Here is a 25707-nt window from a genome sequence, read left to right as displayed (position 1 = left end):
ATTAAGATATATGAATCATATGCGGAGACTGAGAAGAAGGCAGAAAATAGGAAATATTGGAGAATGCTGGGGCTGTAGTGAAAGACTTGCCATTTGGTAGAACACTATGTATGTGTTTATCATCATCGTCATCATCATCATCATCATCATCGTTCTTGCAGGTATTAGGCCTAGTGGCCTGTTACGGTCTCCGTCCATCTTTTCAGGGGGCGTCCCGAAGATCGTCTTCCATATGGTATATAGCGGAGAATTTATCTTGGGAGTCTGGAACGGTCCATCCTATTGACATGGTTAAGCCATTTTTGTCTATAGTGGTTGAGATGTTCATAAATAGGTGTAATTTCCAATTCTTTTGTAAGTAGTTCATTCCTTTTGTGGTCAAGCAAGCTGTAGCCGGCAGTCCTCCTTAGAAATCTCATTTCCGCAGTTGATAGGCATTAAACATCTGAGTTTCGGACAGTCCAGGCCTCACTACCATACATGAGGACAGGTCTTGCTAGAACTTTAAATGCTTTTAACCTGATATATTTTTGGGGTTTCGTGGTTGTGAAAACCTGGTTGATGGTTCTTAAGGCTCCATTAAAATGTTGAATATTTTCAGATATATCAGTAACAGGTAAATATGTCAAATTATAACCTAAATATTTAAATGAGTTTACCTGTTCTAATGTATGGGTTCCAATGCAAATTTTACTCCTAACTGGCCATTTACCTTGGAACGCCATAATTTTTTTTTTTGGAGAAATTTTCATATTGAAATTTTGTGCTATTATATTCACATGATATATTGAGTATTGCAGCTCGTCTTCATCTGCATATAATAATGTATCTAGAGTACAATTTCGGGAGAGCGGGATGTTTCCATGAATTGTTAGTCGCCAATGTCTGATGATGGAGTTTATGCATGTGTTTATTATTATTAATATTATTATTATTATTATTATTATTATTATTATTATTATTATTACTTGGACAAAGTTATTAGTCTAAATTAAAAACTTTCACAAGAATAGAAATGTTTGCTGAGTAGATATATTAGGATGCTATGAACCCAAAATGTTTGAGATGGGTGGGTGGCTAAGTTGAGTGGAATTTCTCGAAAGTGGTTGTTATAATTCACATTTTATGCCCTGTCATGCCTGAAAGGGGGGGGGGCTATCTGACGCAGCGAAGTGTGAGTCATGTAAATACATTTCTAAAAGATTGCTGCTGTTCGTGACTGAATAAATAGAGATAAAAGTCCTCCCTGCAGTATCAACACAGCACCCAGACGGCGCGGCGTGGTGGTATACATTACCAGACTTTATAGGGCTTCCACTAGGGTGCAACCCCATACACCTCTTGAGATTTGCTTCAAAGCATGGTATTAACTTTAACATATTTAAAAAGGGGGGAGGGTAGAAATTTCACAATAACCACACTAAACAAGTGAACGTTGAAAACCGTGGCTACAGTCCTAAAATCATAAAGGAACACTACCATTATTAGGTTTGTTACAGCACGGTTCAGAATCGATTCTGAACTGCCTGCTCATGCGCATTGGCTCAATGTGCGTTCCAACAAGACTTGAACTGATTTACAACCGATTCTAAACTCCCAGTTTCCTGTTACAACGTGCTTTGCAACTTGTTCGGAACGAGCAAAGTTGGAATAGCAAAATAATTGAATAGTAATATTACTAAAAGGTGAGAGAAAGTGGTTTGACGTCGCCGAAATCTTTATTCGTTGTTTAACGATACTTTTAAATTCGATTTGATTAAATCAAGTAACATTCTTGAGCTGGGGTGGAATTACACAAATATTAGTTCTTTTAAATGTTTTACTGCATTAAATGCTTCCTTCTGGATATAAGTTATTCAGCATTTATGAATTTTGATACAGGCGATAAATAACAAGTAAATTTCGTTGCAGCTCTCTTATTCAAGGATAATGTTCCTTCACGATCGGATATTTAATTTTATACAGTGCGTTCTCGGCCGGACCGTTATAACATAACCTAAATAATATAAACAAGTGTTAGAAAAGTTTTAATTAGGAATGATGAAATAAACAGAAAAACATTTTATTCAAGGATAATGTTCCTTCACGATCGGATATTTAATTTTATACAGTGCGTTCTCGGCCGGACCGTTATAACATAACCTAAATAATATAAACAAGTGTTAGAAAAGTTTTAATTAGGAATGATGAAATAAACAGAAAAACATTTAATTAAGGATGATGAAATAAAAAATAAACATGAATAATTTTAAAATAAACAATTATTGAAAGTACAATTTTCAAATTTGAATGTTTTAGTGGCCCGGCCGACCAACGAACGCACTGTATTAAATAACGCTGAATCAACTGCGACAGCGAGACGAGTCCGTCCATTCGCAAAAGAATTACCTGACATTCACGTTGCAGCAAATAAAAACCTCGGGGGGGGGGGGTACCAAGCGGTTAATATGTCTAAGTGAGATTTGAGTTCTCGCCCGGGCGCAGCTTCTAAGCACGAGTCCCGCTCGCTAACACCTGGCTCGTCATGTAAATCTACAATACACTCCGGAACAGTCAATATTAGCATATGCATGTGAAAACTATATACTGACAGTGAATGTGTATTCAAGTCGTAAATAATTGAAACACAGATCCTGCAAAAGTCCATTTATAATAATTCCAAGTGTAGTTATGTAGGCTACATTTACATGGATAAATACGAAGAACTGATCACATGATCAGCAAAATATTATCAACAGCCAACGGTTTTGAAGATATGGGAGCGATGAGGGGATGTGGAAGATCAAGACTTGTTTTTGTAAAATAGCACTGACAATTTTAGAATAAATAAAATATTTTCGCACCACCTTAAGGTGCTTATCTGTAAAAACAGAGTTATCAATATCATATCAACAAGATGTCATAATATTTATTTAAGGATTTTTTTGCGTTTTCATCTATTTCGAAGGAATACATATGTTCACGATTTTTGTATGCGCCCAGAGCCACCTCGTCCATTCGCCGAACTGTCATTATTAGATGCAACAGTAGAAGTTAGGAAGACGATGAGCAGAAATTGGATGACTGAATTTCAAAATATATTCAGTAGAAAGTCGTGAAAGTTAGACTTCATTAATGGCTGTAGTGTCGAAGAAGAGGGGGAAAAAAAATCTATGATACGGAACCCCCAACTTTGTATTCCAAAGGAAGCCATGTTTGGAGTTTCTAACGCACTTAAAATGCATTATTTTCTGCATATAAAATATATTTTGTTTTGCTTGTATTATACGTAGCATTTGTTATCTGTTTAAAACAATGAACCAACTCTCCATTCCATTTAAACACAATATGAAGGTGATTTATTTCCCTTACGTCATAGTAAAACTTTATCTAATCTACTTCAGTACTTACACCTATATTTTATAATATTACAACCTACAACTTGCTGAATTTCCACGTATGTGTAGAAATCACTGGACATGGATATTTTATTATATTAACTAATAGCAGGTATTTGAAACGTATAACAGTAAATAATTATATATTAAGGACGACCGAGAATTATTAACACAACAATCAAACCCTCAATGCTTCAGAAACACACAAATATCAAAATTGATAATCTTTCAACGGCTAATGCTTTCGGATAGCAGCGAGGCTAGGCCAAACAATTAATATAAGACATAATGGGTGCTATTCATAGACATTTCGCTAGTCCGCTCTACGAGCGTGCTAAACTAGCCCCGGCTATCGACTGACTACTTGTACAGGATTCATATATCATATCGCTAACACTGGTTTATGAATACGAAAAAAGTTAGTTCGCTGATCATCCACCAGAGGCCCGCGCTAAGAATGTCTATGAATATGGCCCAATAAGATTAATGGTCAATGAAATTAACATTCTAAGAACGGCTAGATTTACAAAATTACGATAAAGAATAATATGGATATTCAACAATTGGAAACGGAATCAAATATTAAATAGACCTACAGACTCAATAGGCATATTCTTCATACACACAGAATATGCATACCTCGACAGCTTCTGAATTAACGACCAAGGCTTAACATTTTTGAGGAGGCCCAAGTGCTGGCAAGAGACATAACAGTCCACTACATCTAACATGTGCAAGGAGGATAATTATAATGGATATAGTGATTATGGCGAAAATGTATTGCCCTCGGCTGGGTTTCAGCCTACGAACCTCGGACCCAATGAACATCCACTCGATTTTTGGTCGAAGTAAAAGTAAGTACAAGTATCCCACATATTAATAAGGGTCGTTCTCGTCGATCCGTGGTTGCTTTGGTCTCAGTCTATGGCTGGAACACTCGTGGGAAACTGGCAGCAGCTTAACAAGGATACTTGGCCCTGGACGTCCAGAGCAGAGGAATGCAGACACCAAGTGAATGGCCACCCCTTGCCTAAAAGCGTCGTCATCAGTCTATTGTTGCAATTGAGCCAGAGGCTGCTATTTGAACAGCTGTCCACATTAATCACAGCATTACAACCCTCCTCTGCGTGTGGGGCTCTTTTTATCACGATAAACTGAGGATTAGAGCTCCAAGGGTTACTTTCATGCCCATGAGATAGTGAAGCCCTTCCCACACAATGAATGCATGCAGGAACAACTGAGAGTTTACACAAAAATCCACAATCAATAAAGTCAACAGCATTATTACACAGCAACTCAAAAACTATTTTTTTTTGAAGGTGTGAATGATTTCTGAAATTAAACAAAAATTGCATGTTGAACAAATAGCATGACAGAAAAATATGACGAAATAAAACGAACATAGTTGGGAGGAATTCTCAATTAATTTAAATATAAAATAATGGTCTTGTCAATTTGTTTACAGGAGAATGGAGAAAGTTACACAACGCAGAACTACACGCATTGTATTCTTCACCGGATATAATTAGGAACATTAAATTCAGACGTTTGAGATGGACAGGGCATGTAGCACGTATAAGCGAATCCAGAAATGCATAGGCTATAGTGTGTTAGAAGGGAGACCGGAGGGAAAAAAACCTTTGGGGAGGCCGAGACGTAGATGGAAGGATAATATTAAAATGGATTTGAGGGAGGGAGGATATGATGATAGAGACTGGATTAATCTTGCACAGGATAGGGACCGATGGCGGGCTTATGTGAGAGCGGCAATGAACCTGCGGGTTCCTTAAAAGCCATTTGTAAGTAAGTCAATGTGTTTATATGTTACTATACCATGGCCCTTAAGAAAAAAAATATGAAAGACGATTACAGATAGCAGAGATGACATTCATGAGACGTCTGTAGGGAAACAAGGCGATAAAAATTAAGAAACAATATTAAATGTTGTCTTAATAGAATAATAATTACACGTAGGAAGAAATTAAAGAGCCAGGAGGCTACTAAAATAGCTAAAACATTATTAGAAATGAGGTGAACGAGTATATAAAAATAACAGCACCATTTCACTTGCAAAATAATCTCGTTTGAAGTTACGATACCGGTACTTGCTTTCAACTGTTTCAATTCTACTGCTTTGACAGAAATGTGAAAGTAATCCCCCATCACAAGCAATGGATATCCTAAGAGTGACAAGTTAAGGCTCCCACCTGAACAGGCAATCGGCTTTAATGGCATGGTAGGGGTGTCATTTTCACGAGTCCCCCACAAGGAAATACTCCAGATAAGTCTACTCATTTCTATTAGAGGCCAGAGTGCGGCTGGAAGGCGGCGATACGCCTTAACCGCGAAGCTACCACGCGACTCAGACTGCTTTGGTAATTTTTCAATATACAGGGTGAATAAAAAATCTAGAACCATATAAATATCTTCCATATGCGTCATTTTAGATTATTATAGGTGTTACCAGTATATGTAACAGCAAATGCTCTACCAGTGACACATTCGATTCTAGCCCTCAGTTATCTCAAAAGCCGCCATTTTGAATGCAACTTCGAAATTTTAAATGGAAAGGGGGTCGTGTAGGTACTCAAAAGCATGTGAAATTTACTGAGAAAAACAATGGTGCAATCCGTTTTGAGATATCTCTAATCGTTTTCACGTTATTTAAAGATAACTGTCACAATCACACAAACATTAGTTACTGCATCTACAGATATTTTGTAACATGGTACAGTACTAAGGAGGCTTTGGAAAAGGTATTTTTATGCAATTATGGTAATTAACTTTTCCTGCTTTACTGTTTGGTTAACCTGTGACAGTTTCAATGCATTGTTGTGATTATTTGAAGCTTTCCTGTAACAAATTTCTTGATTTTCGTGATGGCATTATCAAAAGAGGAAAGAATTGATATTACTCTTCATTCTGGTAGGTTAAGTCACAGAAATGTTGCAGCAGACTGAACGAACAGTCCTCTGGACATTGGATTGGTCGGCATGGACCAGTATAATGGCCGGCCAGGTCTCCAGATTTAATACCCCTTGATTTTTTTCTTTTGAGGTTACATAAAGAGCTTGGTAGGATGAAGAGAAAACTGAGAATGTGGAACATTTAAAGAAACATATCATTGAAGCCTGTGCTAAAGTCACCCTGGAAATGCTACAAAATGTTCTATCCACTTTCTCAATTTTCTCTTCTTCCAACAGACTTTTGATTCACTCTGTATATTAATCAAAGTTCTTCAAGCCATTTTGGTGTGAATTTTTAATTTCGTTCTCACAAATGTTAACCTATTCCTCAAAACAACGGTTTTGTCTATGCAGCCACGAATTGGATTCCTTCAGTACTCTAATGAATGTAATAGATTATATGCCAGCACCTGAGAAGACTTACAGGAGAATGGAGAAAGTTACACAACGCAGAACTGCACGCTTTGTATTCTTCACCTGACATAATTAGGAACATTAAATCCAGATGTTTGAGATGAGCAGGGCATGTAGCACGTATAGGCGAATCCAGAAATGCATATAGAGTGTTAGTTGGGAGGTCGGAGGGAAAAAGAGCTTTAGGGAGGCCGAGATATAGATGGGAGAATAATATAAAAATAGATTTGAGGGAGGTGGGATATGATGGTAGAGACTGGATTAATCTTCCTCAGGATAGGGACCGATGGCGGGCTTATGTGAGGGCGGCAATGTGAGAAGACTTACAACATTATATGCTGAATTATGTACGAAGCCTAAAAGAGAGTCTATTGCCTGAAGAACTAAATGGCGTCCATGTTTTAATTTTACTTTAACAGTTTGTTACATAAATACATTCCATTCTATTGGAAAATTTCTCTATAAATCTCAAGTGTTAACGTTTAAACGATTTCAAATGTCACAACTTTCAATTACTCTCATGTATTATAAGCAGGGAACGGATTTATATGGACTAAAAATATATGAAATATGTAAATATATATGTAGTTATTTTTACCAAAATATGGAATTAAATATGGATTTTTACCAAAATATGGAATTAAATATGGACTTAAAATTATAAAAAAATGACTATGTACGTTAAATATTGGTACATTTTAATCAAACTAAACAAAAAATATAATGGACGTACCTTATCTTCCAATGTAGTTTCAACAAAACACAATTTTTATTGTCCGTTACCATAACAATAGGTTACAAACATTTCTTTCAAGTGCTGAAAAGTGAATCTTCTTCTATTGTCTCTGAGGATAGATTTATACTGACTAAAAGAGCGTTCGACGTCACAAGAAGTAACTGGTACATAATTCAATTTCACAATGTCTGCTGGGGATAAGTCCAAGTTAATCTTCACTGTTGATTCACCACTCATCACAGCAACAACCTTTTGTAGTTCTTCATATCCAGGGTTTTTTGAAAGTACAGTGTCCACCTTAGCTCTTACTGCATCTGCAACTTTACCTCTACCACGATTCAGTTGTTCCACAGTACTATTTATAATTTCAAAACTTTCAGATAGTGAAAGGTGCCTATTTTGGAGACTTTTGAGCGTTTTTATGATGCATGAAAATGTATGCTGAATGTGAGCTAAGTCATTCTTCACACTTATGTCACAGGTAACTGTTTTCGCAGTATCAATTGAGACTGCATCTTCAGAGTCCAATGCAAGGAGAACATTGTTAATAGAGTCTATATGTTCGGCATAATATTCAACTGCTTCTAGCCATGTACCCCATCTAGTTAAAATTGGCTTTGGTGGCAATGGAATTTCAGGGTACATTTCTTTCAACACGTTAACTCTACTGGGAGCTTTGAGAAATACTTTTTTCACTGATGAAATCAACAAATCTACTTTAGGGAAATTGTCTCTGACCACTTCTGCCACACGATGAAATGCATGTGCCACACAAGTAAAATGAGTCAATTTAGGATATACAACAGATAATGCTTGTCCAGCTTTGACCATATAAGGGGCAGCATCGCTAATAAAGAATAACACATTATCGTACATAATACCCTTTGGCCACAGGATACCCATAGCTTCGTTGAACAGTTTAACTATAGTTTTGTTATTGCACTTTTCTAGAACATCACAATGTAAAAGAATTCGTTCAGAATATTGTTCACTTAACAAACCGATAACTACATTACCAACAAGTCTACCTTCTTTGTCGGGAGTCTCATCAATGGAAACCCAAATTGAACTATCTTTAATTTCATCTCTTATCTTCTGTATTGTCTCATCGTAGATGGATGGAGCATACGTCTTCCTAAGTGTTGACTCATCCGGGATTGTATGTTGAGTATATTTTTCAAGGAATTCCCTGAAGACCTTATTCTTTAGTTTGTAGAGAGGAATATCAGCAGAGATGAGAGAACGGCACAGGTCGATGTTAAACTCAGATCTTACATTCGATGTTGTTGGTTGTGTTGAAAACAATTGTCTCTGCTTGGAATTTAGTTGTTTGTTGGCCTGATGTTTACTAGTTGTAATGTGTTGTTGCACCAGGAACTTTTGTGTAGATGATAATGCACACTGACACAAATTACAAAATAATATTTTATTGTCAGTTGATAAACCATCTTCTTTAAATTCTGAAATGTAACTTGTTAGTTTTGATTTTAAATTGACTGAATGACGTACTTTTGGCATATTTACCGTCTTTATAGTATGATTTACAAAACTGAACCTATGTGTACTCTGACTGGCATTTAACTGTTGAGCTGCACAACTGAAGTCTGTTAAAAATTTTAAATTAAATTAATACAGTTTTGTAACTTACTTTCCCATTGTTGATAGGACTGCTAATTTTCAAATAACTCTGATGTTAAAGGGATTACTGAACATGTGTTTAAATCTCTATTGTTGAAATGTATTTTTAAAAGTTAATGGAATTTTGTTTTGTTTTATTGTTAAACCTAATATAATATGGACTGTTTTATATGAAATATGGAAAATATATGGAAATTAACGAAAATATGTACTAAACTCTAAAATATGGAAAAATATGGAAAATAAAAGTAGGATTTTTCAACCCTACACATTGTGAAACATAAAGATAATGCAAAATATAAATTATATTAGCTTTATAAGTAAATATGTATTTACATATAAATCCTTTCCCTGATTATAAGTCTTCAAACTTGATTCGAAACGAAATCTGGGCAGATCAAGAAAAAGCTCTGATCGAATATCAGAGATGAATGTAACATTTCTAACATTTTACGTTATTATTATTATTATTATTATTATTATTATTATTATTATTATTAAATTCGTATATAGTGCTTTTAAGTTTTTAAAGAAAAATTATGCACTGTATCGAAATTCACCGTCACGTAGAATATTGTCATACAGTTTCGCGAATAAACCTATTGTTGTGTTGGTTTGAATGGGTAACTTTCGTTTTGGTTTACATATGGAGAGTATGAGTCTGTGATAAGAGAAGTAATTAATGGACATGCAATATATTTTCTCTTCATATGAACCGACATCCCGAAATTTGTCCGAGATCACAACAATTTTTCACTATGGTCCACTTAAACTATATCTTACGTGTCTAACTTATTGCAACTTTAAACTAGCGATAACAAATGAAACAGGTTTATAGTTGCACTCAATGCCGTGATAATACTGAGCGAGTCCGCGCGGCACGGCTAATTTCATACGCAACTTCGGCATTCTAATGCCACAGCAAAGGAAAGTGGCATCATTGGGCGTGATCATGGAGTCATGGCCTAGCTACTAATAACATTAGCACTCTGCTGTGGTCCATAGTGTTGTTACAGTAAGCATTTGAAATAGTCATTTTTTGTTTCATCACTGATCCCAGAACGAGAGCCTATACTGGATGCGGGGAAAAACGTATTCCACGTCGAGAACACAATTTACCAATCTACATATTTATATTTCGTTTCCAAAAAAGATACAGTGAAGTTTTGACGTAAATTTTATAGAACACACATTAATTATAAGTACTTCGTTATTAAAAATAGTTCAAAACGAAATTGTTATCGATGGGACCAACAGTAAAGATGAATACAAGTCTCTTTCTTCTGGCCAGTTTAATGAACATACCGTAAATCAACTCTGTGACTTCATTCCGATCTCGACAGTTTCTGAAAAATGTCTCATCTTTACAAATTCCTGTCTACTCATGTCCTTCAGCCATGACATCCGCTTCCTGCCGATTCGTCATCAGACGAGGGCAGCCCGTAAATGAAAATAGTTGATCGCAATGGCAAATCCTCTCCTGAAATATCCAATCTTTGTGCAGTTTTTCAAATATTCATGAAAATGAATGCACATCAAAATAAACCCTTTACGAATGATGAGCCATCTTTCAAAACTATAGTGTTATTTGTTTGGTGCCGTCCTTTACCACATCTGACTAGTACTGCTCTGGAGATCAAACACGCTCTGCATACGAATTAAAAAAAATGACAATGGACGTAAAGAATCCCCGGAAATTTGTGGTTGCAGGTCTGTGGTGTATGATTTGTGGTCTGAGGATGGCACCCACATTACTTACGGGACTCTGGCTAAATAACAATGGCAGGAAAGAAACCCTAATTCCATTGTATTGCATTTAGGGATCTAATCTCTAGAAATTACTTTCGGCTGTAGCAACATGTAATAAGTACCACATAAAAATCTTCACAGCTTAGCATAAAAGTGATCTAAGTCTAGAAAAATGTTTTGCGTAACCAAAGAAAAATAGGCACAAATTAAATCTGTGTTCTTTCTGCATTTATACAATTCCATCAACTAGAAATAATGCAGTTCTTACTGCAGATGCTTCAATAATGTCATTCATACTTCCGATTTGAAACTAATAAAATGTGAATAAAGCAGATTTACTTTAGAAAACATTTTTTTACCTCTCAATTATTATTATTATTATTATTATTATTATTATTATTATTATTATTATTATTATTATTATTATTATTCTGGTTTCAGGCTGTCTAGGGACCACGTGAAGCAACCCACTGTTTTTATTTTCGTTTCTTCTTTCCACTGCCTTTCTGACTTTCCAATAGTTCATCATGTCACTGTGTTTTTTCTTTCTCCCTTTTGTCCAGGTGTTATTTTTCTTCCTTTCCTTCACCTGGAAACCTTTCAATTTATATGAAGAGTCCACTGCAAGAATGATGGATGTCATTTGGAACACATTTCTCAGGAGAAGCAATTGAAAGTTTGAAATGCTTAGCGCTCAAAGCTTAACTGTGATTTTCCGATCATTACTGGACAATGACTATCAGTGTTAATACCATATAACTCTCTATGTACATTCTGTATGTCTTAAGCTATGCTTTGACAGTCTTGGTTCATTTTCGACAAAAAAGTGACATCTATCATTCTTGCAGTGGACTCTTCATATATTAATCTTATAAGCCTCGTTCTATCATTATTTCTTCTGTTATCCCCATTTAGTTTACGTATTTTCTTATCTCTTGAAGCCATTGATATTATTATTATTATTATTATTATTATTATTATTATTATTATTATTATTATTACTTAGGCTGTTATCCTCATGGTGAACTCTTGCAAAATACTCGTTACCACCGTGTTAGGAGCAAAATTGCGGTCTCCCTCTCTCAAAAGTTTTTGAAGTATTCCAAGAAGTTCATTGTATTGGAGATAACGTGAACACAAGAAGAGTGGACATCATTGATCTTGACTGGAAAAAGAACTTGGGTTTCATAACTGATCCCACTGTCCGCTTTGAATCAGATCCCGAAAAGTCTCACGAGGTAGACAGTGAAAAACAGAAGATCTACTTTGTTTGAAGACGGGTCTATGTCATCGGATTAATGAATGGTAGTCGTGGAACTATTACCAAGAATGTTATAAATTTCTGTAAATCCTTTTCCATTAGCCAACACTTAGGTCACGAAGTGGGTCTTCTTGTTTTGAGAGACTGTATTCAAATTTTGCGAAACCGTTTATATGGTAGACTATAATGTAATAGGGAAAAATCACACCTATAAATTTTCTTATGTATAGCCTATAACCATTTTAAATTCTATTTAATGCAGGCCCTATTGAATGTCTACTTTCCTGATTTAAAAAAAAAAAAAGGTTTATTGTAATACTTGCGTATAATTTGCACAAACGTTTTTCAATTGAAGTTGTTTGGTATTCTTTGTCTCATGGCAATCTGTAATGACAGAAAGTTAAATTAAAATATCATCCCCCAGTTTCAAAATCCGAGGATCCTGTTTCGATTCTCAGCAGAGAAGAAGACATGCAACACTGTTACCACTTGTTTTGCATATTTTTCCACATTATCGTTACTGTTCTCCAACTAGGAGATTAACCGTGAAAGGAATGTGCTTACTATTGCGTCATCTATTGGAGCGAAGTAGATAGATAATATTACCGTTATAACGGCAGTTTAAAAATATGCGCTCTTCTGCATATATTATTTCCTGTATGGAGGGATTAAAAGACCGTGATCTAATTTTGTAACTAGAGTAGTATAAATATGTGTGTATCAGTGTTATCGTTTGTGCTTTGAGAGTTAGCCAATGGAGATGCGTGTACCCACGTGTGTGACCTTATGGCATCTTATGACATCAATATTCATTCACAGCATTACCTCGCTGCGTCTCATTCCCCTGAGACTTTCTCCCGGTTGGAGTACAGTACTGTAGACGCGTTTACTTTGTACGGATTCCCAAACGCCTTAAAAAAATTGAATTTCGTCTGACTTGAGAGTATCGTTATCTGGACTAAAAATCGCTTAGGCTATATTATCATATTTCTTGATATTCCCTCAGCCATTTTCACGTGACTGATACTGTAACTTTTATTCTGGAAGTATCATCACTCGTACAGTTTGGTTTTGAGTTGCCATTTCTTTCTCTTCCTTATACCCACCTGGGCAAGGTTTTTGCTTTCTGGATCGTCAGTTACTTGCGATACGTTCGTCTATGAGCATTTTCATTCGACTTATTCCATGGAACTCGCGGGTTTTAGCTGCCCAGAACAATAAGAGCCATTCGCGCGTAAGCGACGTTGCCTAGTTATAATGTTAAGACTCAGTCGCTGTCAGTTATGGTAAATTAAATATTACATACATCCAGACAAAATATTGTAGTCACGAAGAAGATGTGACGTATGAATTAAGTCGCGTGAAAAGCATTATAGTGAGACAAGTTAAAAGGGAACGTGAAGAAATGTAAACGAAATCAGTCTATACTTTCATCGGTAAAGACTACCTTATAAAGCCTTTAATCTTCATTCAAAGAGCTTTGATAGATGGTATTACTTTTCTGCTCGTAACACTAATCCAGCACTCCTTTCGAGACACTTTACCTTGAAATACTTGACTCCACACCTTCCTCAATGTACTGGACCACCTTGCACCTTCGGAGCATCAGATTTTGGATTTTGATTTGACGTACAATAAACCAACTGTCACGACCTGTAAGAGACTGTAAACGCCCTTTCCACAGCCATTTTCCCACTTCTTTTGTTACGCCAACACTATAAACTACGGACTGGCTGGTCTACCAATGATCTTGGAACTCTCGTGCAATGACCTGCACTGATTGTGTAATTTCACAATCAACTTCCGTTCAACTTCATTCCTCTCCATCCATTTGTGTATCTTTTGATTAGCTATTCTCCATATATCGCAAGTGACTGACACGACAGGAAAAGAATCTTGTTTAGTTAGAAATGTGGGAGAGACACAAAAAGGGTAAGCCGACGTTGGCCGCTGCTATGCAACAATTGACAAGAATTTGTGGGTTTAGGAGTACTTTCTGGTTCCGTGAATGAAGCAGATTGTAATATTCTACACAAATTTTCGATTTATGTATCTTTCACGCGCGATTTTTGTATAGGCTACCGTATATCAAAAAATAAACACGGTGTTTATCAACAGTAATCTCACTAGAGGTTTTGATTTATCTAGAGAAAATCAAAACTCGAGTGGGATTTAATTGACTGTTACACGATTAGAAGAAAGTACATAAAGATTAGAAGTAACAAAGTACTTCAATACAATAAAATATTAATTGGCTTACGAAAACACAACTGTCTTCAAATGTATTATTGTACCATTTCAACATTACGTAGATGGCAGTAGTGCTTTATGATTATGTTTTCTTGTTATCAGTTGTGCCAACTATGGAATCTTCATTGAACGCTGTGGACGGTTACTAGTCAAGAAGGCTTTGTTGATTCAGTTTCATTTTTATTAAAACATTTGCATTCCACTTCAATCATCCGGGTCCCAGTAATCAACGTCACTTGACAGATGATTTTCAATAAATCTTAGTATTAAACAATCTCTGATACGTAACTATCCATAATATCATATAGCAGAAGCTATAACAAACATAACCTAAATAATATAAACAAGTGTTAGAAAAGTTTTAATTAACGATGATGAAATAAAAAATAAACATGAATAATTTTAAAACAAACAATTATTGAAAGTACAATTTTCAAATTTGAATGTTTTAGTGGTTGGTGGTTCAGTTGATGTTATATTGGACGTGTGCGTAAAAGAAGTGAACTCGTTTATGTACTGTACATGGTGTATCCCTCAACTTATTCAGGATTTCCGAAGGGTGCTCTTCTTATATGACCAGTGATCTTTATTAATTCTTGTTCTTGAATGCCAATGCGAGTCATATTTGAAAGTGCTGTGCATCGACCGGAGTGGTTTTTAATTTTCTGTTTTTTTGACGTTCAGACCAGTGCAGTTTGAAATGTTGACAAACAAAGAAACAAATGCTAGGGTAGTGATAAAAATAAACAAATGCTAGGGACGCGATAAAATTAAACAAATGCTAGGGACGCGATAAAATTGTGCGATAAGCAGCCATGATTGGTTGAAAGACGTCCTTTCGTACCGTTTTATTGGTCAATAGTAGTGTGACGAAGTAAAAGTGTAATAGTCATTATAATACAGCCGAATATAACTTCAGAACACTTTCATCGCGAGTCAGGAAGATGATACATACCGGAAGTACTTTCTCATAAGTCTTCGACTCATTTCGTTATAAATCAGTTCTCTTGTCGTGTTTCGATTAGGTCTAATATTACGTTTATAGCTTATTTTCTTTAAACAATATTATTCAAAATACGATATAGTTTCGCTTTTTGAATTGCTGACAAAAGTACCGGTAAAGACATTTATACAGGGACATCATTTTATTTTTACTTCAATTTTTATTGTACCCGAGTTTTTGAATGTACTTCACACCCACCCCCTCTACTAGTAAACTTCCAATCGTTCTCCACACAGAATCGAGGCCGCGTATGCAGTACTGAGTTAGTGAGTATAGTGCGTTTCAAAAATATGTTCGCGTTTTCCAATGACGAAAGAACTTTCAATATTGAATCATATTTTCGCAAAGGTACTGTCATCCGTTTGCCTATGTCGCATCCCGATTTCCCCCCCCCCCTGCTTCTACTTGCCCCTCTGTAAAGTCTAGTAGCTGGGCTGTCTTAGCTCTTTTCTGAAAACATTAATTTCTGTTAGGAATTGGACGTCTACGTAATATTACACAACTGTTTAAAATAACTTAAATAAAAGGGGCTCGTTAAGTAATTAACTATCACGTGATTTCCCCCCTTTTCTACGACCCTGCGACAAAACCACTTGAACGGACAGTAGATAGCATTTCTGAGTAATTTTATCTTTTCGGATCGGGCAGAAGTGAAGATAAATTTACAGTACGTAAGGTACTCTTTTATATAGTAGGTATAGAATTATTTGAACATGAGTTACTCGTACGAAGGACGAAACTGGTAATTGGAATTAGGTGCAATAGTCTGTAGTGCGATAATATGCACAAAAGAACTGAAGCCTGTATCGAATTGAACGGCCACCATTTTCAAAAATGTGTTTAAATATCCATATTATGATTATTTTTCAATTTAACTTCATTCTCTATATTGTACGCTAATGTGCTGTAACACTACAATATACACTGCATAATGAATACGCCCGAATGGATAGCTCAATTCGTGAGTAAAAACACTAAGTGTTAATACAGTACTGTATTTTGATTAAACAAAAACCTAATGAAAATTATCGAACTCAAAATTGCGATATTTCCTAGTTTACATAAATGGATGAACTACTTTTCTTCCCTCATATAGGGCCTACCTAGCAAAGTGATTTGTATTTTACGCCAGTATCATCGAACTCCAGTCCTGGAAGGGGGAGCAAGTGGTGTTTCCGGTTCTAAACCTTTAATCCGAAGATATAGCCAGGTTAATAAAAATGTTAGTAAAAATAAAATGATGTCCCTGTGCTTCGTACAGCTTAAATTGATAACGCTATTTACATAAAACAATTGTACGTACACTGCGTTCAGTTCAAATACTGAATGAGTGGATTATTTCTTTACCACTAAACAGCAATTTCGACTGACGGCTGATGCGCTTCTAGTCGCCGGTTATGGAGAGTCCATGTTATCGGTGATTAAATTTCACGATTCTCGAAATATTAAGGTAAAATATTACTAATTACAAGTAATTTGAACGTCGTTTACTTATTAACCCAAATTAATGTTTACTACAAATTTTTATATTTAATTTGCATAATTTCCGAACAAATTTATACTGAACAAAGATTCATCCAGTAGTTTAAGAGAAATCTGCAAACGAATGTTTCTACATAAATTCCAAAATAAATGTTTGCAGCTTCATAACACTTTCTCTTTATGCTTCGTATAATGAGAAAGTAAAAAAAGCAGCACTGTGCGAATACTTTCTGCAGTCCTTGTAATATAGGCCCTACACAATAAAAACTGTAACGTAAATCTTAAAACGTTATATAACTTATATTAGTGTATTAGGCACTTTGTTGTATATAAAGAAAAAGTAAATATTGCATGTTAATAATTTTAGATACAGTCATTATAAACAAGATAAGATATATAATTAGCCCTAGATATCTACTTTTTTCATTATCGAAGTAGTAACATATCACACGACGAGATTAAGATTAATAGCTTGATACGAACAAGTAACGTGGTTACTTGCACAATTTAAATTTGCATATCAATATTTTTTCTATATTTTTAATAAATGAATTTTAAAATATTTTTGTCAATTATTATTACTATAATAAGTAAAAGGTAGGCCTACAACCAACCCCAATACAAGTCAAATCCGTCCAAAGTGTGGAGGGAGCTTAAAGCTCCATATTTACAGGCAATCGGCATTAATGGCAGTAGGGATATTCGTCCTACGTGCCCACCGCCTTTACCCCTAAAATAAATGTCCCTAGTACTCATTCCTATTAGAGGCTGAGTAAACCCCAGGGTCATAGTGCGGCCGGAAGATTAGATCAATGGAAAAACTCCATGACCACATGGGGAATCGAACCCGCGACCTTCTGCTTTGTAGAGTTACCCCTTTACCGCAACGCTACCACGCACTCTCACTGTAGTAGCGAGATTTAAAAAAACATATGCAAGGTATTACTCGACCAAGGTCAGTGGAGTCCTGCAGCCCGGAGCCATGGCGCTACTGCTCCTGCGTTCGTAATACCGCATCGCGATAGTTCACATTACGCCCGCGGCTCCACTCGCCTTGGTTGAGTAATAATACCAGTCCTCATCTTAATTACTGTAGTGCAACTATTTTTTTAACAATCCATAAATTTGAAAAGATGGCGAGGTGTCGTGGTATCTTAGCATCATGAATGCATTCTATTAGGGAATGAGCGCTGGTTCGAGTCCTCATCGTGAAAGAAATTTTCGGTGTCCATCTAGCATCGTGATGATTTGGGCAGCTACGCTAGGCAGCGAAATCCAGTCACCAGTTTACGCTGAGGGAGGAAGAGATCACTGTGCTGACCACACGTTACTTCCGTGTCGGATGATCGTTCACCTCTCCTGAGACATGTGAACGTGAGCACAACAGCCGGCCTTGGTCCTTTATGGGTTCCCGCACCACAGATTACTCATTGAGAAAATGACTTTTGGAATATCGGGTGTAAAATCAGAAAGAACATCATTTATACTGCTTCAGAAGCATAGCAGAAGAGGGTTTATGAGACAGTAGAAATGAGTACTTCAGCCTCAAACGATCCACTTTATTACATTACATAGAAGGAGGTATTGTCCCGAACCTTTAATCAGTTTCAAGAGACGATTCGTAATTTCTTTTGGTGGTAGCATACGTATTCTTTGCTCTGGGTACTTGATATAAATCTATTTTTGAAACAGCGAATCGTATTCATGACTTATATGCCAGTTTGTCTCTTATAGCCCTGGCGGCTCACACTTGTAGGGGGGCGTTTTTTGGGGTGAAGTATAATATTATTACGCACATCACAATTCTCAAGCCATCATTAAGTAATGATAAATGGTGATTAAATATACACAGTAAATAAAGAGCTCGTAAAACTACAGTACTACATTACGTACTGGTAGTCATCAGACTTTTAACAACAAAATACAGATACGTTATGTTTATTATTTCTCATAATAAGCCTATATTTGAATGTAAAATAATAATAAAAACTGTATTTAAAAGGGTTGTGCTAAAATTTACAAAAGAAGTCTCATAGGCATATGCGCAAAAAAAAAAAAAAAAAAAAAAAAAAAAAAAAAAAAAAAAAAAAAACACGTATGAGAAACGTTCCCGTTTCGATACTATTTTGTTCCATTAATCAATCTTGATGTAAAAGAGGATATATTTATGTATAAAAATAGTAGGCCCCATGTAGAGATTGATTGTTTACATTACTATGGTCAAGGTCACAAATTTCAGTCAAGCATTTACACGCAACAAAACAGCAACAAAACCTGGTAAAATTGTTTGCCCCTTTATTACGAAACCTCAAAAACAATACGTACCTTTGATGCTATTCTTTTTAATGACTAAGATTTTCGGCAATTAGGTAGAAAACATACTGACCAACGTTTTCTACAGAATTACCAGATTTTCAAATCAAATACCAGAATTTTTCTCCAATAATCCGTATCTACATGTTGACTACATATAGTCAGCATGTAACACGTCTGACACGGTCAAGTTGGGAGTTACCTGAAAAACAGAACGCGTTTGGGTCGGATATCGACATATCGTTTGGGAATGTAGTGAATAAGCAGTCGCGGACAGCCGATGAGGGGTGGTCCTCCAGCTTGGGGTTGGGCGAAGGGCTAACAACCTACCACCGTAAAAAAAAACAGCTTGTTACGAAACCTTCAAATAAGCCAATGGCGGGCTTATGTGAGGGCGGCAATGAACCTCCGGGTTCCTTAAAAGCCAGTACGTAAGTAAGTTACCACATTTCGACAGTGTTTTGTCAGGCCTGTTGGTGACAAAGACATTATAGTAAATAGATTGTGTTTGGACTGCCATTGTTACCCTCATGTGAAGTCCGTGATGCTTTTGCCATGCTGGTATCAATCGCACTAATCACTGACTTTTTTATTTTTATATATTACGTATTTAACAACTACATCACCGAAGATTCGTCATTTCCACAGACATATGGACAGGTGAACTTTGTGAAAATACCTGTACTACCAAAACCAATGTTCCAGAGTCTTTCCACAAACATTTCAATGAACAATTTTATAGTCCGCACTCGAACGTACACACTATGGTACACGTGATTCTATCGGTGCAACATAGAATTAATTCAATTAAGAAGAATTTTTCGCAGCTATCACGTAATACTGAGAAACGAAAACAAAATCTATTACAAAAGTATAAAGCATACAGAGAATAAAACCTGTCCCTATTACAGTATTTAAAAAACGTTTGTTACCATACTAGCTCACGAAGGGACGAAACTGACGGAATGACGAAAGTCATTTTGAAGTAGGTCTACCTACTTGAAGTGTAAATATAGCAATATTTTCAATCATACCAGGGTTATTCTCTCTCCTGGCAGTCCCAAGTCTGCATGAAATGAGAAGGAAAATGTTGCTGTAAGAGACCGTTAAGGTGGTCAGTTCCTTTCCCTTTATAGCTACTACATAAATTGTTTTCACGTTAAATTAAAATGATATCACAACTTTTTAGCTACGACAATTCTCGTAACTATGAAACTTATAATTTACTCTACAGACAATCCTACTTAATTTATAGTTATTATATTTGGTATGTATCTCTAATTTGTCAGCCGCGAATAAGCGTGTTAGATCTGTAGTCGAAAGACTGGAGTTCGATCGGCGAGGTCAGTTATTTTCGCTCGGAGATACCATGTGTCTGTCATTCACTCCATAGAAATACTCCACGAATCTCGCGTGAGTATAATTTACCCAATTATAGTCACTATCATTTTACCGGTATCGGCCATAAAAAACGGATGCAGTTGAAAACATGGTAAAAATATATTAATTTGAACAAGTTGCAGTCCTATTTGCTGATTTTAGACTTAGCCTATATTAAAACAACGGTATTCGCAGTTGTAATTTATTTATTTGGTTGCAATGAGTTACAATGCTCAATGACAGCATTGACCTTTTGTCTATTTCCGTAATTACTGTCTGGTTTTGGATTTTGGATAAATTAACTTCCGGATGTTCCCAATATTATAAGCTAATCCACAACTTTCAAACAGATAAATGTTGTAAACAGAAGAATGAAATAGGCCTAAATATTATTTTTTAATTTTCCTGTAATTTTTTTGGTAGAGAAGTAAAACAGAATTTTCTTATATGTCTATACAGTAAATATACTAGCATGTAGCCTATTTACCATCAATGGACAATTACTAAATCCTAATAGATATTTCCCATTGGGAATTTCTGAACAAGAATTCGCTATCAGGATCGACATTATGAACTAATGCATAGAAAACAAATTAATGCTAGTGCCGGTACTTCATATAGTCTCATATAAGATAAGAGTATTACTTTGACCAAGATCTTGTACACGTTTAAAATATACAGTGAATAATTGACATCATTTTACCACCACAGACTTCAAAATTTTCTTCTATTCAGGGAGTAAATATAGCCATATTTATGACTAAACTGAGAGTAGCGTAAAGCTTGGAAAATATAATTCATATTTCCAAGCAGTTCTGTAATTGAACAGCATATGTCATTGGAGTAAAATATGCACGTGACCTAAAAAGTTCATAACCTATAACGCAATGAAATAAAAAATAAGTCGAAAAGCTTACCTGCAATTGTAAATCTGTCCATATAGTTGATAAGGTTGACAAAGCACAATATTATTATGGTCAACCACTCCCCCATGGAGATACCGCAACCACACCTCCCTCTTCTTCCACCGGTACCATCTGTGATAGATGTCAATGAAGGAACAGTTGTATCAAGACTATCGCAATCTTCACCACCTGACATTAACTGCTGGTGAGAATTGTTCGAAGGAATATTTGTTGGATCCATTTTTAAATTTTCAAATGACTGCCTACGTAACTTTTCTGCTGGCATAGATGAAACACACTTCAAACACCATACACAACGAAGACTACAACAACACTAACATTAAAACCACGAAACCCTCCATGGTTCGTTTTTTGTCAGATGCTAATTGTTCCACGAACCACCAGACTGCGTCATTTCACTTTTATTCCGGTTCCGGTAGTATGGTGATACATGGCTCTTTATAACTCTACGTCAAGGCACATTCATAGACATAAAATGGCTCTAATCAGTCTAATCTCACATACATTTTATAATATATTTACTTTGGTAATTTCTAAACCTTTTATACACATAAAATCACCTGATATGTTTCTTTATCATACTCACCTATAAGACATTTAATGCGTTTTCATGGTAACTTGTAGTTCCAACAATGAATATGAGAGCCATCTCTCAGCAGTATTCATTGGAGAATTTCAACTCGAACTACAGTTTGCCATCTAGTGGCAACTAGTTGAAACATAATCGTTCTCGCGACGATCTCTCGAATTCGCAACCGCGAAATTTGAACTTTAATAGTAGGTTAGGTTGTTTTACGACGCTTTATCAGCATCTTATGTTATTTAGCGTCTGAATGATATGAAGGTGATAATGCCGGTGAAATGAGTCCGGGTTCCAGCACCGAAAGTTATCCAGCATTTGCTCATATTGGGTTGAGGAAAAACCCCGGAAAAAAACCTTAACCAGGTAACTTGCCCCGACCGGGAATCGAACCCGGGTCACCTGGTTTCGCTGGTTTCGCGGCCAGACGCGCTAACCGTTAACTTTAATAGTGAAATCTGCTTAATTTATTGTGTTTCTCTGTTTGTGTGTTTTTCTTCATACAAGATAACAGTGTTTTTTAACATTGTTTTTAGTGATATATTACACTATAACAGTTTTCTGTGTCTGAACATTTTTTCACAATGTCGACCTTAAACCAAACGTATTTTAAACAAAAATGTGAAGAATAGGATTTATCTTTCTCACTTCCAAGTAATCTTTTAAACCAATTGGATCAAAATAGGCTACATTTGTTTGAACGGATCTTAATTAATAAAGTAGACACTGACAGTGATATTAGTTTAGCAATTATAGACAGTATAATGTTCCAGTATGAAACTCTAAAATGAAAATGCCGCAGTTAGTCGATGTTTTTCAATTGCTAAGTATAATTAGTAAAACCGTCCACTCTGAAATTCGTTCTGTTGAAATTAGTAATTCGTTTGAAATTCTAAGATCTTCGGAATTAATGGAATGTACAGATATCGATCAACTTTTTTACAAATGAACCAAAAATAAGAGGGCCCACTCCTATTATTATGCAATACAACAAACATGTTAAAGAGCTAATGAAAGTTATTACGTCAAAATTTCTTGAAAAAACAACAGCTGAGTATTTACCTGAGAACAGCGTCCAGCAACGTGTACAAATTGTGGCGGGACACAGCCTGCTAGCTATAAAGATTGTCCTAAAATCAAGAGCTACATTCTACGTAAAAAAGCAAGATGGTCTGTTAATACAGGTAGAACTCTACAATTAAGTCTACATTTTACAACCGGAATCATTTCCTAGATTACGGCCTACTAATTCTCAAATTCCTGGCTTTGAACGTTCAGATAAGACAATCAAGCAAACAAGTAATTATGAAGATATTAAAGACATCCTTAGGTCCTTCAGCACAGACAAATTCAGAAATAAATGCACAAGGTTTAAAACTTTAATTGCTAAAATTAGAACTCAGTCTGATACAATTACTGTGGAGGAATAATTGATTTAGTGAGTAGTCTGATTAAAAATGACAGTGAACACCTTCAATATTATTTAATTTAATGTCAATTAAATTTATACAGAATATTTGCTATTTTCAGATCATATACAACGATATGATGTTGACATAGCATTAGTTTGTGAGACGCGCCTTTCGCAATATTTTAATTGGCATAGCCCAGGATATCGTGTATACCACCACGCCGGGACCCACACAAGGTTTTGGTGGTACAGCCATTGTAATTAAATCTAACATTCGTACCTCCACAAGTGGAGCATCTATAGTGAGGGTCACATAAGAACAGTTCCTAAACAGAAAATATTGCCGTCTTGTCAGTGTTGCCAACTGTTCCCAGATATTACACGATCCTTCTTACTAAATGACATATATTTACCGTACTTTATGTTGGAAGGTTATTCTAAATAATTCAATAATTTGTAACATTTTCGAAGACAAACTATACGAGAAAGGGATCAGCATGTCAAGTATTTTGTTTGGCAGTACGAAATTCATTGGCTTGACTAACAATTGACTCACGAGACCTAACCTGAAAATGTATTTTGCTTGACCACATGAAATTATTAGTACTAACTCCGAAAACTTACCTCATTATATTCTTGAATTATAACCACAATGCAACACATAAAATAACTATTATGTATTAATATTAATACTGATATTAATTATTAGTATGTTCAAATTTCACTAGTTTCCAGTAACCGGCTCAGAAATCTAGTACAATTTCAATTTCATGGAACTCCAGTACCGACAAATGGTGTCTATATTTGTATCAGCTGCTAGTTACAAAATCACTACCATTTGTAGTATTTGTCAGTATCGAAATTCGAAACGAAGTTGGCAAAAGAAAATTCAACCTGCAAACTAGAAAATCACTACAATCCACTAGCATATGTAGTAATGGGGGAAAAATGGTTAGGTTTCATCCTTAGGGTATGAAGTAAGCTGACCCGGACTATACAAGCTACCGCTATCACAACTACAATAAATAAACATGAATATTTATTGCTGCCATTTATCAGCCTGCAAGCAAAAAACTACTGGCCCAAGATTTAGATGTAATCACAAGATTAAAATCATCCTTCCTTTTTGGGGGGCGATTGCAATGCAAAATACCATCAATGGAAAACAACAGTAATTACATCTAACGGAAGAGTTTTGCTGCGGCACGCCGAACAAAATCATTGTGAAATATCGGAACCAGATACACTCATTCATTTCCCCACCAATCTACAATATTTATTGACATTAATAATTTTTTCTGCATTCTAATATCATACCCATAAAAGAAATGCTAGAAGGAAGTGATGTAGGGAGAGGAGGACAACAAAGATGTCCTTTATCACCTATCCTGTTCAACGTCTGTTTGGAAGATTTAGTGAAGAACTTTTTTCAGAACATGAGAGGAGTGTTAGTACGAGGAAGAAGAATAAAGTGTATAAGATTTGCTGATGTTATGGCATTATTAGAAGAAGAGGAGATGATGCTAAGGGATATGCTACTGGAGCTAATGGCAGCTATGAGCGGTATGAAACGAAGATAAATGCCAACAAGACGAGGATCATGGTCATAGGAAGAAAAGTAGAGAAGGTAAACTTGTGAATTCTAAATGAGGCAGTAGAGCAAGTGAACAGTTTCAAATACTCAGGGTGTACTATAAGTAGTAACATCAGCTGCTCCCAAGAAGTTAAAAGGAGAATAGCAATGATAAAGGAAGCTTTTAATAGGAAAAGGAGCGTTTTCTGTGGACCTCTGAAGAAGAAGCTAAGAAAGAGGCTAATGAAGTGCTTTGTGTGGAACATAGCATTGTATGGGGGCAGAAACATGGATAAGAGAAGAGAAACGAATAGAAGCATTTGAAATGTGGATATGGAGAAGAATGGAGCGTGTGAAATGGACAGACAGAATAAGAAATGAAAGAGTGGGTGAAGAAAGAATGATGCTGAAACGATCAGGAAGAGGAAAAGAAATTTTGGTTGGGTCACTGACTGAGAAGAAACTGCCTACTGAAGGATGCACTGGAAGGAATGATGAACGGAGAAAAGTTCGGAGTAGAGGAAGATGTCAGATGATAGACGACATTAAGATGTATGGATCATATGCGGAGACTAAGAGGACGGCAGAAAATAGGAAAGATTGGAGATTGCTGGGTTTGCAGTGAAAGACCTGCCCTTGGGCAGAACA

At 35.9% G+C, this 25707-nt stretch overlaps 1 protein-coding gene across 2 annotated transcripts in view; it reads right to left on the bottom strand.

Annotated features, from left to right (window-relative positions):
- Positions 1-21856, bottom strand: part of spin (Protein spinster) — a 223582-nt gene extending 201726 nt beyond the window's left edge. The window contains exon 1 of one of the 2 annotated variants that reach the window (XM_069847631.1): positions 21487-21856. In XM_069847631.1, the coding sequence (XP_069703732.1) occupies positions 21487-21760 (274 nt within the window). In that variant the 5' untranslated portion in view covers positions 21761-21856. The remainder of the gene's footprint in view (positions 1-21486) is intronic. The other variant, XM_069847632.1, reaches the window with a different exon arrangement.
- Positions 21857-25707: the final 3851 nt, after the last annotated feature.

This window comes from Periplaneta americana, chromosome 15 (assembly GCF_040183065.1).
Source record: "Periplaneta americana isolate PAMFEO1 chromosome 15, P.americana_PAMFEO1_priV1, whole genome shotgun sequence".
NCBI lineage: Eukaryota > Metazoa > Arthropoda > Insecta > Blattodea > Blattidae > Periplaneta > Periplaneta americana.
Note: the sequence above shows the minus strand (reverse complement) of the source record. Positions and strands in the feature narration are given on the sequence as shown.